This window comes from Aotus nancymaae, unplaced genomic scaffold, assembly GCF_030222135.1.
Source record: "Aotus nancymaae isolate 86718 unplaced genomic scaffold, 86718_ANA_hifiasm-v0.15.2.pri h1tg000014l, whole genome shotgun sequence".
Taxonomy (NCBI): domain Eukaryota; kingdom Metazoa; phylum Chordata; class Mammalia; order Primates; family Aotidae; genus Aotus; species Aotus nancymaae.
The window spans coordinates 73645847-73660123 of record NW_026988425.1 but is presented as its reverse complement, the minus strand read 5'-3'; the positions used below and the strand labels follow the sequence as shown (position 1 = coordinate 73660123).

Sequence of the window (14277 nt, the reverse complement as noted above, 5' to 3'; positions counted from 1 at the left end):
AAAGAGGTTTAATTGGCTCACGGTTCCACAGACTGCACAGGAAGCATGGCTGGGGAGGGCTCAGGAAACTTACAATCATGGCAGAAGGCGAAGGGGAGGCAGGCATGTCCTATGGGGCCGGAGCAGGAGGAAGCGAGCAAAGGGGGAGGTGCCACACACTTTCAAACAACCAGATCTCATGAGCACTCACTCACTATCACAAGAACAGCAAAGGGGACGTCCACTCCCATGATTCAGTCACCTCCCGCCAGGCCCCTCCTCCAACAGTGGGGCTTACAATTCGACGTGAGATTTGGCTGAGGTCACAAATCCAAACCATATCAGTTGGTTACAAATAAATAAATAAATTGAACCTCTATATTCCCAAGCATGAAAAGTAATTCATTTTCTTGGAGAATTGTTCCTGGAAAATTTTTTTACTAAACAAAAATGGGCCTTTCTTAGCAGGATTTAAAGAGAACCAAAAGTAACTACAGCCTTTCCTTGTCTACTTTGTTTGCATCAATATCATTGATTTAGACAGCAGGGCAATGGGGACTTTCTGCTACCCTCAGCTTCTAGGGGAAAGATCAAAATCGAATTTGCTCATCCAGTACTGTACCTAGCATTGGATAAGTCGAGTGAGCTCTGTAAGGGCAGAATTCAGTGGTGGGTATAACTTAGCTTGAGGTTTGGTTTGGCACCAGGATGGGAAGCAGAAGCATGTGACTGTAACCTGGAAGCAGCTCCCTAGAAAAGTGCTGTATTACTTTCCTAGGGCTGCTGTAACAGAGGACCACAAACTGGGTAGTAGACACAGTAGAAATCTACTGTCTCACAATTCTGGAAGCTGGTAGTCTGAGATCAAGATGTCAGCAGGGTTGCTTCTTTCTGAGCCTACAAGGGAGAATCTGTTCCATGCTTGTCTCCTAGCTTCTGCTGATTTTCTGGTCATCTTCGGCATTCCTTGGCTTATGACACATCACCGGATCTCCACCTTTGTCATCACATGTGTTCCTCCTGTAAGCGTGTCTATGTCCAATGTCCCTTTTTAATAAGGATGCCAGTCATATTGGATAAGGGGCTCATCCTACCACAGTACAACCTCATCTTGACTAATTACATCTGCAAGAGTCCTATTTCCATATAGGGTCATGTTCTAAGGTACAGGAGGTTGGAACTACAGCACATGAATTTGGGAGTGGAAGGGTGGAGACATAATTCAACTCTTAATGAGTGCTCAGTACAATATTGCATCTTACTCCATCTCATTCCACCAGAGTAGAACATGGCTGCCCTAAGGCTAGAATAGGACTGGCACTATGGAGTTCACCCTGGCCACCTGCCCTCAGCTACTCTGAGACTGCAGATCCCCAGTGGCCCATCCTAGAGCCATTTGCCCACCAAGCACTGGTTAGATGTCTGATAAATCTGATAATCACCCTCAGTTTATACCAATGAACCTCCTTCAACTCCCCCTGTGCCGGGGACAAAGTTAGACATGCCCATGCTAAGTAGGGTGAGTCTCACCAGCCACCTGGAGCCTCATCCATAGTTTTCTTTGCGTTTGGTAAGTGCTCACAGCCTCAATCATGTCTTCTTTGCAGGCTGGATTTAAAGGGAGGCTTGGAACCAAGTTCAATTGGAGAGGTTAAATGGTATAAGCAAATAATCACGTGTTTCCTTTCTGACATGCTTGTAGTTAATTTCTCATTTCTTCATTCTCTTATTGATAATATTTATGTTTGAATAAAGGTTTCTCCTTTACAGCCTGATTTTTTCTATCTTGACTCCTGCAGTGAAGTCCTAACCTCATGTTTGTTTGTCATCTCACAGCTTGTTGCTATGGGAATGGTTATAAGGTGGCAAATTTCAACACTAACTTCAAAGTACCCTGAAAGAGATAAAGAAAATGGGAAGGATAGAAATGTGTTCTTAGCTGAACACACATCTCTGATATGGTCAAAAACACAGTAGAAGAAAAGTTCAGAGTAGCAAGGGATGCATTAATGCTTAAGTGTATGTCAAATGGCTCCCCAAAACATGCCTCCTCTTACCTAAGGAATAATGTGTGTCAGGAAACCAGGAACTAGCCTTTCTGAAGGATGAGCCAGCCTCTGTGATTCAGAAATGAAAGGATGCTTTGTGCTAAGGAAATATGGTGCTCTGGGGGCCCCGCTGAGAGGCTGGGATGGTTCTAGAGGTGGTTGACTCACTTCCTGGATCCCCTCGGCCCAGTTGAAGACACACCTGACATCCTGGGAAAGTGTCCTAAGCTATAGCCTTGGAGATGAGGTGCTGACCTGCCTAGCAGTCTGGTGATATTCTTGGTAAAGGGAGGGAAACATCACAAAGAGACAAGGAGAGAAGGGCCTAGGTTTTTAAATTTTTCACGAGAAAAAGAACTGCTGTTCAATGATTAAATACCCCACCCTCAAGTCACATATTGTTTAGAGGATACGGGACTATAGCCTCCTGGACAGACTTCTAGACATCCCAGTATTTCAAGAGAAATTGCCATGGGGCTTCGTTTTCATCCAAGAAACAAGATGCCTTAGTTAGTGCAATGGGTCTGTGACTATATATACATGTGTATGGTTTTTAAAGTAAAAGCATCAATTTTCTTTTGTAATTTAATTTTTGTTGTTATCTTTTAGATAAAAATATACACTCTGGAAGAGCATGATGTTTTATATGTTTGGGTTGAAAAGCACGTGGGAAGTCCAGCGCATCTGGCTTATCATCTCTTGTCTGACTTTACAAAGCGACCTTTGTGGGACCCCCATTTTGTGTAAGAACAAATTTAAACATTTTTCTCAATCAATCTTGACATCATGTAAAAGATGATCTCCATATTGCAGTCCACCTCCATCGTCCAACGTGTGACCCATTGTTTTATTAATTAAAGAGCAATTTAAAAGTTTACCCAGGCACAGCACTTTGGGAGGCTGAGGCAGGTGGATAGCTGAGCCCAGAAGTTCAAGACCAGCCTGAGCAACATGGTGAAAGACCATCTCTGTAAAATATACAAAAATTTGCTGGACGAGGTGGTGCATGCCTGTAGTCACAGCTACTCAGGAGGCTCAGGTGGGAGGACAGCATGAGTCTGGGAGGTCAAGGCTGCAGTGAGCCAAGATCACGCCACTGTACTCTAGCCTGGGTGACACAGGAGACCCTGTCAAAAATTAAAATGAAAATAAAGTTGGCTCTGCACAGAATACTACATCAAGCGATACTGAGAGACACAAAACAAAAATTATTATCTCATCATCTATATTGACTTGACCTACTTTACCCACATCTATGGTAATTCTACCGGTAACTTCAAGGTTGACATTATTTCCTTTTAAGAGTTTCTGAAACTTGCCGAGACTGCACAAGCAATAAAGTGATGGAACCCAAATTGGAACCTAAAATCTGTCATGCATTGAATTCTACACTTATGGCAAGGACAGAGGGCTTTCTGTATCCTGGATTCTTTTTTTTAAGTCTTTATTTCATAATCATAAACCTAACTCTGCAATCCAGCTAGGCATGGAAGGGAACAAGGAAAACATGGAACCCAAAGGAAACTGCAGCAAGAACACAGATTCTAGGATACTGCAAGCAAACGGGGTGGAGGGGTGCTCTCCTGAGCTACAGAAGGAATGGTCTGGTGGTTAAGATAAAACACAAGTCAAACTCATTAGAGTTGTCCACAGTCAGCAATGGTGATCTTCTTGCTGGTCTTGCCATTCCTGGACCCAGAGCGCTCCATGGCCTCCACAATATTCATGCCTTCTTTCACCTTGCCAAAGACCACATGCTTCCCATCCAACCACTCAGTCTTGGCACTGCAGATGAAAAATTGGGAACCATTTGTGTTGGGTCCAGCATTTGCCATGGACAAGATGCCAGAACCTGAATGCTGTAGGATGAAGTTCTCATCATCAAATTTCTCCCCGTAGATGGACTTGCCACCAGTGCCATTATGGTGTGTGAAGTCACCACCCTGACACATAAACCCTGACATAATTCTGTGAAAGCAGGAACCCTTGTAAACAAATCCTTTCTCTCCAGTGCTCAGAGCACAAAAGTTTTCTGCTGTCTTTGGAAAGTTGTCTGCAAACAGCTTGAAGGAAATGCAGCCCAAGGGCTCGCCATAAAAGGCAATGTCGAAGAACATGGTGAGGTTGACCATGGCTGATACTACAAGGCTCCAGGCAGCAGTGGCATCTGCAAAGTGCTCTGGATCCTGGATTCTTGCCTTAGTGTACTGGAAAAAAATGGATCACATGTGGCCTTGGAAGATAGGTGCAAGGTTTTATTAAGTGGGGGAAGTTGTTCTTAGTGAGATGGATGGGGAGCCAGAAGGAGGATGGAGTGGGAAAGTGGTCTTCTCCTGGAGTCCAGCCGCCCAGACACCAGACTTTCTCTGACTACCCCCGACAGAATTCCACGTCTTTCCACCATCGATGGTTGCCAGCATCTGCTGATGTCTGTCAGTGTGTTCTTCTGTTCCTCTGTTCCTCTCAACATCCAGCCACTTTGTGCCTGCTAGGGTCTCGGGTTTCTTATGGGCACAGGATGTGGGGCATGGTGGGCCAAAAGGTAACTTTTGGGATGTGAGAACAGAAATGCCTGTCCTTATTTAGGTCCATGGGCACAGGCCCAAAGGTGGAGCCCTCACCAGGGACCCTGCCCTTCTCTACCCAATACTTCCCTACCCGCCTCCCATATCAGAATGATGATACATCATAGTTAATGCTATCATAATAAATCATTCTGAAGGAAGAGGAACACTACTCAGTTTTCTTGCATCAACTTAGTAGATACTCTACCAGTACAAAGCTTTTAGGAAGAACAATGCCTAAACTTTGGTGTTAATGCTTTAAAAATGTTTCTCCCGCTATTCTCTATGTCACTTGACATTCCAGCCAAATTGAAGTTGAATGAATGGGGGAATGGATGAATTAATCCTAATTCAACTAACTTTTCTTGTACATCTACTATGATTCAGGTGCTGGGTGTTTTCACTGACTCTTTGCAATAACCCCATGTATCATTATCTAAATTTTATAGATGAAAAAATAAAATGACTTGCCTAACGCAACTTACATAGCAAGTAAGTGGCACTCTGGGAGTCAAAAGAAGGTTGTTTGACTCCAAAGTTAGTGCTGTTTCCAGTATACCACGTTTCTTTATCTAACAATCCTTCTTGGACTATGTAATTTACCAGTCTTCACAATGTTTTTACTTGATTCTAGAGAAAAATAATTTTATGTAAAACAACTCAATGCCTTTCACTGAAGTATTGAGAATTATGAATTTGAAGTCAGACAGCCACCATCCTCTCTCTATCACATGCAGAATTATTCCTTCTGATCAAAGAGCTCTTGTGTTTTTTGTCTGTTTGTTAAGGGTTTCTTTTTGTTTTTTCTTTGTTATTTTTGAGATAGGACCTCACCCAGGCAGGAGTGCAGTGGCACAATCATGGATCACTGCAGCCTCAACTTCTCAGGCTCAAGTGATCCTTCCACCTCAGCCTCCCAAATAGCTGGGACTACAGGCATGCGTCGCCACACCCAGCTAATTAAAAAAAAATTTTTTTTGTAAAGATGGGGTTTTGCAAGATTGTCCAGGCTGCTCCTGAACTCCTGGCCTCAAGTGATCCTCCCACCTCGACCTCCCAAGGTGTTAGGATTACAGGCATGAACCATTGTGCCCAGCCTCAAAGAGTTCTTCTAAAGGTAGACTTGCGCAATGATGCTAGCTTTTATGGGGATGATTAGGTGAGCTAAAGGCGCAAATATGGACACCAATAATGAGATTAGGTAAGCAAATAAGGGAAGTGAATGCCTTAGCAGGTAGAAAGTATACCCTTTTTCATGGTTCTATATACACAGGTCCTGTGAAGTCATAGACTGGGTGAGTGAAGATGATCAGCTATATTACATCACCTGTCCTATAGTGAATGATGACAAACCCAAAGACGTGGTAGTACTCGTATCACGAAGAAAACCTCTCGAAGATGGGTAAGTATATGCAGTTCAAGTGTTCTATTAATATTTCATAGTATAGGATAGAAATTAACAGTTGACGTGAAAACAAGGAAGTTTGTGTGGATATTTCTGCTCCTCAGTTATGTTCATTTGAATTGTACCTAGATGAATCTTTAGCTATTATTTTAAAAATTAACAATCATCTATTAAGTGCCAGCTGTGTGCAAAGCACAAGGCAAGAATCCTAAAGTAGTTCTTTTTCCTATATAGATGTAAAACTGATACTTAGTAAACCTTTGAAACATTCCATGATTAGTAAAAATGCAGTGGAAGCCAAGTAAAACACCGGGAATTGGTTTAGAATTCACAGAAGCTTGACTGTGTTAGACATCTCCCATGGCTGGCTGGCAGCTGGGGCTGTCGATCAGAATACCCAGACATGGTTTTTCCATGTGCATTGAACTGCTCAGAGCACAGCATCTAGCTTCTAAGAGGAAGTGTCCCAAATAATCCCACACGCATATGAGCATTAACAGATGTTCAGTGTCATATCATTTACTATGTCAAAAAATATTAGAAACAAATGGAAAATACATCTTATAAATTATGGTAGATCCATACTACAAAGCATCGTACCATCATTAAAACGGGTGAAGCAGCTATAGTGGCACTGATAGAGAAACACCTCCAAAGATTATTGCTAGATGAAAAATCAAATTGTAGATTGATGTTTGTAAAATGATATTTATGTAAAAAGTTTTGTGTGCATTTGCTTATATAAGTGTCATTCATTTATTTTAAAAAGGCTAGAGGGCCATACGGTAAAATGTAGTGGTCACTTCTAGGGTACAGAATAGGATGGGAGTGCAGTTGGACTGGAGGAAGATTTTTATTTTCTAGCCTACAGCGTTCTCTGTTGTTTGGGAGTTTTTCTTTTAACAACAATGGGTATTTTTTATTATCTTTTTAAATTTTATTATTATTGTTTGAAACACAGTTTTGCTCTTGGTGTCCAGGCTGGAGTGCAATGGCACAATCTCAACTCACTGCAACCTCCGCCTCCCAGGTTAAAGCAATTCTCCTGCCTCAGCCTCCCAAGAAGCTGGGATTACAGGCATGCATCACCACGCATGCCTGTAATTTTGTATTTTTAGTAGAAACAAGGTTTCTCCATGTTGGTCAAGCTGGTCTTGAACTCCTGACCTCAGGTGATCAGCCCACCTTGACCTCCCAAAGTTCTGGGATTATAGGCATGAGCCACTGTGCCCGGCCTGTTTTTTAATTTAAAAAGGAAAGGAGGCTGAAACTACCACCCTGTAGGGCACAATAAAACTTCAGTTTGGAGGTTGACTCCAGCTTCGTGGAGTTACGCAAAGTATTGTATATGCAATTTTAAGGCAGAAAACACTACTTCCTACCTTGAATGTAGCCCAGAGAGTGTTTTCTAATGAGACCAGTCATCTAGAAGATCTGGGCCTTCCTAGTTTCACTTCTACCTGTATAAATTAATTGGGTTAGCTATAGGGATTTATTTTCTAACAACTATTATATATTCTCGCAAGAACTTAGAAAGTGTCTTCTTTCAGTAACACTTACACAGTGGCAGTGAAGTCGGTCATGTTGCCATCGGTCCCCCCGTCTCCACAGTACATCAGAAGTGAAATCATATGTGCTGGATTTCTCATCCATGCTATTGACAGCAATTCATGCATTGTGAGTTTGATGAAACATCTGCAGTTTAATTGGCTCCTCCAGATAGAGAAAAATCTCTTAATTTTATAGATGTGCTAATTAATTGTAACCTTGTAATTTGTGTCCACATTATGGGAACCCTAAGGTCATCCTTTTGGATCATCTATTTCAGAAGGTCCCCCGAAGGTTAGAGTCTTAGCCGCCCCTACACCAGCAAGGCTCAGATCCTTGCTTGAAAAAGCTCCAAGTCAATGAGAAATTAAAATATTGTACTTTCTTTTTGAAACAGGTATCTTACTTTAACCATGTTTCTGCTAGCATCCTTCCTTACTTTGCTGGAAATCTTGGTGGCTGGTCGAAATCCATTGAAGAAACAGCAGCCTCTTGTATACGGTTTTTAGAGAATCCTCCTGATGATGGGTTTATAAGCACATTTTAAATGGTCAACTTTCAATTACCGGTAATTTAATTTCCCACTTTTAATTCCAAGCACCCTTAGCCTGACGTTTGTCAAGCTTTGGGGCCGCAATATAATTTGATGTCAGCCTAAGCAAACTGCAGTGAAGAAGAAGTTAAAAAACAAAATGCATCTCAAGTCAAATACCAGTGATTTGGATTAGCATTAAAAGAGCTTTAAAATTCTGTTTTAGGTCAACTGTGGCTCTGCCCCTTCAGGGGCATCGATAATGGAAACTTGCCAGTATGCAATACTATGTGTTCTATAAAATGGCAGGAATTTAGTTTAAATCATCGTAAACATTTTTAGATTACAGAGGTGAAACGTGTGTTCTGTGTGAAATTTCAAAAAAAAATTATAAAATCTAAAATGATGATTTGCTAAGTTGACTCGTTGATTAATGTATAGCATTTTTCCTTGCACAGCAGGTATCTATATGTCAGGAGCATTTGACAAGATGTATTACACAGTCTAGAGATTTAAATTAGGGAGACATTAAAACATAATGGAATCCAATCAATTTTAGTAATAACAACTTTACTAGTGTCATTTAACATATATTCCAGGTGGCTGACCAATTTAGTATGTATTGCTCTATATATACACGCAAGGTACCTGCAAAATGTAATATTACAGGAAAAGAATATTGACTGAGCTCTCTTTCATAACTATTACATTAGCACTTTATTCCGTAGACTTCAGCATTCATTATTCTACTCTGTCTGTGATTTGTCTTAACTCATAAGACAAGCTAGAATATGTCAAGCTAGCCTCCTCTAAAGGACACATTTTAAAAGTTGAAGGAGTCTCCATTATTGGTTGGAGCACTTAACAGGTTAGATGCATCCTGATGTTAGTTTGCTAAAGTTCTACCTCTGCTCCCCCTACCCACCCTCACCCATCTATTCACATAAAGTGAGCCTGGTTATTATTATTTTTATTTTTCCTGTGCCAGCAAGTTTTCATTTACATGAACTTTGGACTGTTCTGCAATTTTATACATTAACATATACATAAGAAGAGTGGATATGTGGATTAAAATAATTATATATTATATTCCAGAAGTAGAAATGTTTTTGAGAATATTTTTACATTTCAGAAAAGTCAATGAAATTAGTTATGAAGGGGTTACATTAAAACTTCAGACCTTGCCTACAATTGAGACACTTCCAAATGCTGTCTGCCTAGCCTAGGTCTTTGAGTTTATATTTTTTGAAACTTTTTCCTGCATAGTAATGGAAAGATTGTGACGTTAAAGGAGTAGAGTGATGATAGCTGGATCACTCTTAGACGTAAAGATGTTGCCCATGCTAGTTTACGACAGAGGCCTAATCTACTCCTGCATTCTCCAATATGTGCCATTAAATAGCACTAGCCACATGTGCTATTTAATTAAAATGAAATAAATTTCAAAAATCAATTCTCCCACCATTCTAGCCCCATTTCAAGTATTATTAGTCACCTGTGGTTAGGGGCTACTATATTGGACAATACAGATATAAAATATTTCCGTGATCACAGGGGATTCTTTAAATGGTGCTGTTCTATTCAGTTTGTCCCAGTCTTCTAATAATGGAAACAGGTCCTGTTTTCCCATTTTCACCTATCTTAGTGCCAAACAATCCTTTCTACCCTTTTTGATATATTTCACTTCTATGTTTCTGAACAAAAACACAGGACTCATCCACCTGGCTCTTTCTTGGATTATTTGGCATATCCTGAATTCAAGAGCTCATTTTAAGGACCACTGGACTTTAGAGATGCTAAATGAGCATGGCAAGAAGATAAGACAGCAATGCATTTAGGCTCTCCTTAGGAGATTTCAAAAAGTTTGAAGTCTATTATCCGAAACAATGCCAAAATTAACTAAGTCATTCCAATTGTAAAATTTAACAACAGCTCTTAAGTTTGCATTTCCTTTTTTATTAGGAATATGCTTACTCTTTCATTCATTCAGATATTTACTGAGAACTTACTTTGTGCTAGACACATCTTAGGCACTTCAGGTTCAGCAAGAAACAGAAGCATCCTGGTCACATCATACATAAAATTAATATAGAATCTTAGAAGATATGTCATAAGGAAAAATTAAGCAGGGTAAAGATGAAGAGTGCTAGGGAAGGGCTGGGGGTGGTGGTTGATATTTTAAGAGGGTAATCAGTGTAGGCTTCCTTGAGGGACATTTGAGCAAAAGCCTGCAAGCAGACAGGGAGTGAGCTGAGGATCTCTGCATGTAGCATGCTTCCTACAGGACTAGAAAAGGCAAAGTCCCTAAGTAGGGAGTGTTTCTGGCACATTCTAGGAAAGCAAAGAAGCTGGCGAGACTTCAACAGAGTGAGAGAAAATTAAAGACAGCTGAATTAAAGACCATCTTCCCCTACTGTCTTTGGTGCCCAGGCTTTAAGCAATTGAGATTGCTCTAAGGGTAAGCAGCTAAGCTGGTTCATCAGCAGCCCCCTGGAGACTGAGGAGAGAGGAAACCTAGAAAACTGTAGTCACACTGTTTTTTTCCTTTGGAGTGTCAAAGTATCCTTAATGGACACTCAAAATTCCATGCTGTTTTTTGATGGTAAGGGTTTTCGAGTGCTTCTAACAGGACCGAAAGCTTTTTGATTAAGAAAGGAAGCTTTTCCGGGTGCAGTGGCTCACGCCTGTAATCCCAGCACTTTGGGAGGCCAAGGCGGGTGGATCATGATGTCAGGAGTTCGAGACCACCAGCCTGACCAACATCGTGAAACCCTGTCTCTACTAAAAATACAAAAATTAGCTGAGTGTGGTGGCACGTGCCTCTAATCCCAGCTGCTCAGGAGGCTGAGGCAGGAGAATCACTTGAACCCGGGAGGTGGAGGTTGCAGTGAGCCAAGATTGCGCCATTGCACTCCAGCCTGGGCGAAGGAGTGAGACTCCATCTCAAAACCAAAAACAAAAGGGGAGGAACTCATTTCTATTCTTCCTGGTTTTAGTGCAGCCTAGTTACTAATCTGCATTCAGGTTTTCTATTGTTTGCTTTAGAAAAAAATCTAGAGAAAGAAATGTGAAAATGGATCAGAATATAGTTTACCCTGTACTCAAACATCTTTAGGAAATCATCAATTTTCATAAATGATGAAAAGAAACCAGTATACACACACATACACACACACACACATAATCACATGGTTTTATCTGTATTTCTTATTATACATTCAGAAATAAGCTTGGAAATTTTTACTGGCATAGTTATAAGGATAGTCTTGAAAATATACATTGATACTATCATATTTGGGATTAAGTTAAAAGAAAATATATATTGAAAACATACATATAAAGAAGTTTTGTGGCTTAGAGTAAATTATTAAAATAAGAACTATTAAGTTTGTTCATGATTTAGTCCCCCTTTCCAAAGTATTATAACTATGGGGACAGGCAGCTCACCATGAGCCTTGGGTGGTATAGCCCATTCTTGCTGAGTGTGCCAGGCTATAGGAGTAATCTGTCTCCCAATTCTGAGCAATTTCTGTAGCTAGTCCCATAGACAACCAAGTAGGTCAAGGTGTAGGTCAAGGTGACCACAGCATGACTTCATGCTTGCTGCCTGCTACAGTGATTGCTCCTTGCTCAAAAAGTTCTGGGACTTGGGTTCCTCAGCTGGGACACAAACTCAATATGTCTGCAGCATTCACTAGGCCCATCTTGTCACCTCTGTGAGACTGGGAGGGAAAGAAAAGCACACGAATATGCTGATACGTGCGCTGCTGGCTGTGTCATGATATACAGTCCTTCATCTCTGAACCAAAAGTCTTGTGTTTTTTGTCAACACAAAACAATTAACTATTAATTTAATAGTAAGAATCTCAGCTGGGCACAGTGGCTCACACCTGTAATCCCAACACTTTGGGAGGCTGAGGCAGGTGGATCACCTGAGGTTGGGAGTTTGAGACCAGACTGACCAACAAGGCAAAACCCTGTCTCTACTGAAAATACAAAATTAGCTGGGCTTGGTGGTACGTGCCTGTAATCCCAGCTACTCAGGACGCCGAGGCGGAGAATCTCTTGAACCCGGGAGGTGGAGTTTGCAGTGGGCTGAGATCATGCCACTGTACTCTAGCCTGGGCTACAAAGAGCAAGACTCCATCTCAAAAAAAAAAAAAAAGAAAGAAAGAAAGAATAAATCTCAGGGCTGGGTGTGCAGTGGCTCATGCCTATAATCCCAGCACTTTCAGAGGCTGAGGCAGGAGGATCGCTTGAGCCCAGTTTGAGACTAGCCTGGGCAACATAGCAAGACCCCATCTCTATGAAAAAATGAAAAAATCAATCAGGCATTGTGGTGCATGCCTGTAGTTCCAGGTACTTGGGAGGCTGAAGTGGGAGGATTGCTTTAACCCTGGAGCCATGACTGTAGTGAGCCATAATCATGCCACTACACTCCAGCCCAGGAGACAGAGTGAGACACTATCTCTAAAAAGAGAAAGCAAAACTCTCAGACCCTTCACATTTATTGACAGTAAACCAACTCCAGATTCAAAAGTCAGATAAATCTGATATTTAAAATGCCTTTCTCATTTTACACCTGCAAGGATGAAGCAAGCTATAAAAACTACACACCTGATACCACTTTTCACATCCAATTTAGTGATTTTGGGGGGATACTTAAAATAGATGAGAAAAAAAGTATTTTTATCATTGGACACAACTCATTCCCACTTTACATGCCCCCGCTTGTTTCCTTGTCTGGCTTAGATTCCACGGTCCATCATTATAATCACTCCCTGAAAAACACTGCACCTCTGTCCTTTCATTCAGCTTCTCTAACAAAAACCCCAACTGTGGCTAAATTAAACTATTCATGATACTTCACCCCTGCACAGAGCATGTGAAAATTGTGTACTGGTCTCACTTTAAGGTCATGAGCACAAATTTTAAAAGGGTGCTTAGGAGGCTGGTAATTCTATTCCATTTCCCTGGATGTTTGCTATTTCACACTGAGTCCTCTTCCCTCGAGCTTCTCATGTCTCTTACCCTGACTCAGTTCATGAGCTTCAGAAAATACTTCATTGAGAAAATATAAACCATCCGGCAGGAGTCTTCGCCTATTTCCATCCAGGCACCTTTCATCTCTTTGCCTTTTCTCCTATTATAATGCATAAAATAGCTCTACCCCTAGCAAAGAGCAATTTCTCTCAGCTTCTCCGGGACTCCTCTCCTTCAGTTCTCTTTTTTCTCTGCTTCAGGAGTTTCTTATCTCCATTGGATTAATTTCCATAACCACTGGTATTTCTTATAAAAATAAAACAATACTTTTTCTGGATGCATTTCCTAAATCCCACCCCATCTCTATTCCAGTGATCTATAGAGTTGGTCACACCTTTATTTACCTAACTATACTCCCACCTCCACTACTCCACAATACTTTATTATCAGGATCAACTATTTCTTTTCTATTGCCAAATCTAATGGCCCTGTTCTTGACTTATTTAGTCTCTGAACAGCCTTCAGTGAAGTTGACTCCTTGCTTCTTTTTGCAGCATTTTCTCTTCTTGGCTTCCATGACGTCACACTCTTAGAATTCCTCCTATATCACTGATCCCATTTTTAAAGTCTTTTCTTCTGGTTCTTCCTCCTCCATCAGATCTCTCAATATTAGGTTAGCCTGGGGCTCTGCCCTTGGCCTCTTCTCCTCTATCGCTATTCCTCAGTGGCTCTAACCAGGATCTGAGTTTTAAAAACCATCTATTTACCAGGAACTCCCACATCTATTTCTCTAAGCTTAATTTCTCCTGAACTTCATACTTGTATATTTAAGTACTTATTTGATAGTTCCATTAGGACAACAGTCATCTCAAAGTCAATATTTCCAAATCACCCAATTCTGCCACCTTTCCCTCCACAAATTCCCTTTCCTTCAGCAAATTATATTGGCCCTATGTCAAAAACAGAACCAAAACCTGACTACTTCTTAGCAACTTTACCACTAAAACCCTAATCCAAAACACTATCTTCCCTTATCTGGATTATAACCTACCTTCCCTGCTGGGCATCGTGGCTCATGCCTGTAATCCCAGCACTGTGGGAGGCCGAGGAGGGCAGATTACCTGAGGTCAGGAGTTCAGGACCAGCCTGGCCAACATGGTGAAACCCCATCTACTACAAATACAAAAATTAGCCAGGTGTGGTGGCACACACCTGTAA

At 41.2% G+C, this 14277-nt stretch overlaps 2 protein-coding genes across 2 annotated transcripts in view; one reads left to right on the top strand and one right to left on the bottom strand.

The window, feature by feature from the left end:
• Nucleotides 1–14277, top strand: part of ACOT12 (acyl-CoA thioesterase 12) — a 68338-nt gene that overhangs the window by 48145 nt on the left and 5916 nt on the right. The window contains exons 12-15 of the mRNA XM_021665402.2: nucleotides 2637–2770; nucleotides 5865–5993; nucleotides 7547–7673; nucleotides 7942–10744. Coding sequence (XP_021521077.2) covers nucleotides 2637–2770; nucleotides 5865–5993; nucleotides 7547–7673; nucleotides 7942–8091 — 540 coding nt within the window. The 3' untranslated portion in view covers nucleotides 8092–10744. The remainder of the gene's footprint in view (nucleotides 1–2636; nucleotides 2771–5864; nucleotides 5994–7546; nucleotides 7674–7941; nucleotides 10745–14277) is intronic.
• On the bottom strand, nucleotides 3665–4159 carry LOC105734669 (peptidyl-prolyl cis-trans isomerase A-like). Its single transcript, XM_064375790.1, has one exon. It carries the CDS (start codon nucleotides 4157–4159, stop codon nucleotides 3665–3667), a length of 495 nt encoding a protein of 164 aa, XP_064231860.1.

Bases quoted from the DNA above. Each gene is read 5' to 3' on its own strand.
- LOC105734669 (XM_064375790.1), bottom strand. From the start codon at position 4,159: ATGGTCAACCTCACCATGTTCTTCGACATTGCCTTTTATGGCGAGCCC.